The sequence below is a fragment of the Miscanthus floridulus genome, chromosome 5 (genome assembly GCF_019320115.1).
Source record: "Miscanthus floridulus cultivar M001 chromosome 5, ASM1932011v1, whole genome shotgun sequence".
Taxonomy (NCBI): Eukaryota; Viridiplantae; Streptophyta; class Magnoliopsida; order Poales; family Poaceae; genus Miscanthus; species Miscanthus floridulus.
Window position 1 is genome coordinate 141,556,475 of NC_089584.1, and position 4,413 is coordinate 141,560,887.

At 46.5% G+C, this 4,413-nt stretch overlaps 1 protein-coding gene across 1 annotated transcript; it reads right to left on the reverse strand.

Moving 5' to 3' along the window:
- Nucleotides 1-575: 575 nt before the first annotated feature.
- On the reverse strand, nt 576-3,108 carry LOC136453904 (peptidyl-prolyl cis-trans isomerase FKBP15-1-like). The gene is made up of 6 exons (XM_066454459.1): nt 2,969-3,108; nt 2,810-2,859; nt 1,819-1,881; nt 1,434-1,524; nt 1,153-1,257; nt 576-965 (listed from the first exon to the last, which is right to left on the reverse strand). The coding sequence occupies exons 1-6, from the start codon at nt 3,033-3,035 to the stop codon at nt 874-876; spliced, it is 468 nt and encodes a 155-aa protein (XP_066310556.1). The 5' UTR covers nt 3,036-3,108; the 3' UTR covers nt 576-873.
- Nucleotides 3,109-4,413: the final 1,305 nt, after the last annotated feature.

Consider the following 4,413-nt stretch of genomic DNA (forward strand, 5'->3'; position numbering starts at 1 on the left):
GTGCTCCATCGGTACGTCAGACGAACATCTCGTTCAGATGGCACTGGACACTGGTCCAGGCACTTGGCGGCACGGACTTCAATCTGCATTGCGTGCGTGCACGGAGCGGCTGTTGATGTCAAAGACGGGTAGTGTAGCGAAACATTTCAACATAGGAGTACGCGCATGATGCGTCAGGCACTCACTCAGACGACAGCAGCCATTGTGCCTTTTGAGTTTTAATGCCTGTTATCCTCGTCATCGCGTCGGGCGAGAACTGTGTTTCCTGAGCGAGCGAACAGGCTCACGTCGCTGTTAGGACGCAGCAGAGGAGGGCCATGTTGCAGCAGCCAGCAGCAGACGCAGCAGTTTGCGCCAATGACAAACCGGATGGGATCCCAACACAAGCTGCTCGAGCCATGCCCGCGCACAGTCAGCTGTTGCCTCTGATTCTGAACCAGTTCACGTCTCAGCTCAGGCGCTCAGCAGCTTGTGATAATGTTTCTGGCTGAGCAGCACGCTGCGTGAGGTCGACACATTCTTCTGCGCACAGCAATCAGCAAAGGCAAAGCTACAAATATCAGAGAAGCAAAGGCTGGTCTCAACACTCATGACATTTGAAAATTTTCCAAGCCATGGATCGATGCAACAACAGTCCAAACTGGCTGTAATGTTGTAAGACCATGGTAGCTTAGACAAAATCGAGTTTTCATGCGGATCGAAAGGAAACTTTTTTCAGAGCACATAGGCAGTCGGTTACATAGACCATTGGGCAATGACTTGTTTTTGTGACATCTCTAAAACATAAATTGCCGTGAAGGAAACAGCAACCCTTTCATCTAATGAACTGTGACGCTGCTACACCCTGGAGCTGAAACTCTCCAATGCATTGTATTAGAGCTCGCTATCAGTTTCTGCCTTTGCACCGCCAGATGTCTTTCCGTTGACGGCGATAAGCTCAGTGTCGAAGATCAGAGTTGCTCCACCTATTGAGTACAAAGGTTCCTGTTAGCTTTATCAAAATTCCTACACAGCTCTATAGTCCATGGGCGAGATTGTAAAATGCGCATCCGGGAGATGAGGTAAAATGGCCATGCTGAAAAATGAGAGAATCTACACAAATAATTTCTTCACATGGAACCAGCAAGCAAGCAAACAAATTATCAGCCATACCTGGAATCTTCGGTGGGGAGCCTCGCTCACCATAACCCATCTTTGCAGGTATCTTTAGCTTCCGCTTTTCACCGACGCACATACCTAGCAATCCTTGGTCCCAACCTATAGATGAAAACAACAAAGTCGGTTGGCGGATTTAAGTTTGCGTGTGATATAAATGGCATATGCCATTTCATCCATTTTTTGGTGACATATGCTTGTAGCCCAATACAGTTTAGTATGGACACTGGACCACAGATAAACATAGAAAGTTTATTGTTATAGGAAAGGACAATAACCTTGTATCACTTGGCCATTTCCAAGAGTAAATTCAAACGGGTCACCTCTGTCATAGCTAGAATCAAAAACTGATCCATCAGTGAGTGCCCCCTGCAGCATATGAAGCCTTTCAGCTAAATAAATGGGATAGAGAAAGAGGAAAGCGGCGTTGCAGGAAAAGTATCAAGGAGTGCTTTAATCAAACATGAAAAGGCAAACTATATATGAGACAAGATATTGAATCTACAAAGATCATACTGCCAAGCAATTAGCACAGTTCTCCAGCATAGCTATATTAATTGTGTGAGTTAAGATATATATCTGTAGCATCCATGGGCTACAGCACTGAAAAATCAATGTGGAAAATACAGCAAGGCTCAAAAAGTATACAGATCAGATACTTACACGATAATGAACCTTAATTTTGTCTCCTTTGTGTGCTTGCAGGGTGCATGACTCAGGCTTGTACTGAAAGGAAGACGAGCAAGACAAAATCAATGCCACACAGAATCAAAAGGATCCCTCCTTTGAAAATGTAACAGAAAACTACAGCCTATTCTCATTTATAAATCAAATATTTGATAATAGTGTAATTGCATAAGAATAAGCAGAACCTGATGACACACAATTCTCCATTATCACACTCCCTAACTCTCACATTGGCCGCATATTCCAATGATTCTTAGTTTCCTGTTTGAACTTTGAAGGCGTAGCCATAATCCAAAAGGCCCAAAACAGAGGATATATCCTTTGAATAAGACCCCAAACAGAGTACTTCAGCAGCATTACAATGGTTATCCCTTAAGAGGTCTGACTGTGAGTCCGTGACTGGAGGCCATAAGTCATCACCCAGCTTGGTCCAGAATCTGGATACAAGGTACTAGTCCAATAAAGTCCTTTTCCACAGGTAGCAATAGGGAGGGAAACCATCTTCAATACAGGCTAGTTGTTGAGAGGAAATTTTAGACCTCTTCTAGTTTGATTGTTTGAGCATCAACTACAAGAATTTAACGAGCAGTGAACAAGGAACAGTACCGCAATCGTTTCCAGTATTCATCTTTGAATGACGCAAAATAAAATTCAAGTGAAACTAAGTGCATTCGATGACTCCACAATGTTGCTTTGAAGGGGAAGAAAAGGATCCGATTTTGCAGTTGCAGATCCGTGCAGCTCGCTATCCTAGAATCATCCAATGATCCAATCCGACCCCTTTCTGAACTCTGGCAACCTTACTAACATACTTCCACTCACGCCCACGAAATCGAAGGCTGCAGACTTTTTTAAAGGCACTAAAACATCTTTGCTAAATGAACGAACCGGCGAACCCCAGATCCGCAAGGATAACAAGCAATTAAACGGGCGCAGAGAGTTGACCAGTTACAGACAGAGCACACACCTTGACGCCGATCTGAAGCTCGGTGACGTCGCCAGACTTCTTGGCCGACGCTGCAGACAAATCGCAAGCAATGATTTCAAATCACATCAAGGCAAACGAAAAGGATGGCGGACGGCTCAAACGAGGCGACCGAGATTGGAGGTAAAGACACCTCTTTACCTGTCAGGAGGCTGGCCGCGGCGGCGACGGCGGCCACGAGGTAGATCAGCTGCCGCTTCTTCCCCATCTCGCTCCCTCCGGCAGTCCTTCTCCACAGTCGCTGGAACCTTCTTCCCCGTGCCCGTTCGGCTCTTTCTGACTATCCACTTTCCCAGTGCCGTCGTCCGTACGTATTGGGTTGGAATTGCTTCTCAGTGGGCTCCTGGCCCAGACGCATTGTCAGGCCCATTTCTCGATGCGGGTGGAGTCGTCCACTTTCTTGCTGGGCCTGCCCACATTTCGAGTGGCCTGCAAACTTCTCCATGGCCTGCGAGGCTGCGACACTGGAATGGATTATGGATGGATAAGATTGTTTAGCACGAGTAGGTACGCGGGGTCAACGGTGCCCACAGCTTCTACTTGCCCATTGCCAGTGAGCTTCGCGGAGGGTAAGCATATCGTGATTTGAGAACCGGTAAGCAATGTAACGCCCGGTGTTAAGCATGTATTTGGTATTGGTATTGCACTAGCACAAACATCATTAAACATTTATGAGCATGAGCATGTCAAATTATATCTTCAATATCTTGCTTATATCACATGTGATGTCTTTTAAATTTATACCTAGGCTAGGGTTTACATGTGATCAATGTGTGAAATGCTTGTGGGACTCTAGGAGTACCTTTAACATGTCTAGAATGTCACATGGAACAACTTTGGTATTCATGAATTGGACCCAATTGGTCTCTAAGTCATGGTTATAGCGTAAGCTATCATTTTCAAGTTGCATGATTGACCTAAGTTGAACTATACTCTAGAGACTTTGCATTGCTGTGCACCCTTAAGCAAAGTTGTAGAACTGAACTAGGGTACAACTTTTATTTTTGGGTCATGGCTTGATTCAGCTCCTAACATGCTCAAAAACAGTCCACAAGTAGCTAGAAATGCTGTTGCCACACTTAGAAAATTTGGCTAAGTGTAATTTCAGTTTCAAGTGACCTACTTTGGAGCATGACAACTCACAAACCATTGTGAATTAGGACATGATGTCTAAAGCAAAGTTGTAGCCTGTACATAATTCTACAAAATTTGTCATAGCACCTTGCACTGATTCGCCATGGTTTGAGAGTAAAATCACCCCCTAATCGCGCTGTTAGTCGGGCCATGGGGAGACTGAATCAGCTGAGTTGATTCAAATCAGCCACGGGTCGTGGCCGACCACATGCAGTGCCCGCCCGCCGCGTGGCGCCCGTACGCCGCCATTGGTCCTACGACGCCATGCCGAAGTGGAGGAACCGGGCGACGTGCTGCTGCTGCTCCCATTCCATCTCTCGCTCTCTGCTCTCTTCTCCACGCCGATCCGAGGCGACCGTGCTCGCCATTGCCGCCACCACCGTGCTCCACCCGCTCGCGCACTGTCGTCGCTGCACCACCGCCCAATCCAGCTCGCCAGCAGCTCTGCCATC

Coding starts and splice junctions, on each gene's coding strand:
- LOC136453904 (XM_066454459.1), bottom strand. CDS start 3,035: ATGGGGAAGAAGCGGCAGCTGATCTACCTCGTGGCCGCCGTCGCCGCC. Junction 2,860..2,968: donor CGCGGCCAGCCTCCTGACAG/GTAAAGAGGTGT, acceptor ATTTGTCTGCAG/CGTCGGCCAAGAAGTCTGGC. Junction 1,525..1,818: donor AAATTAAGGTTCATTATCGT/GTAAGTATCTGA, acceptor CATATGCTGCAG/GGGGCACTCACTGATGGATC.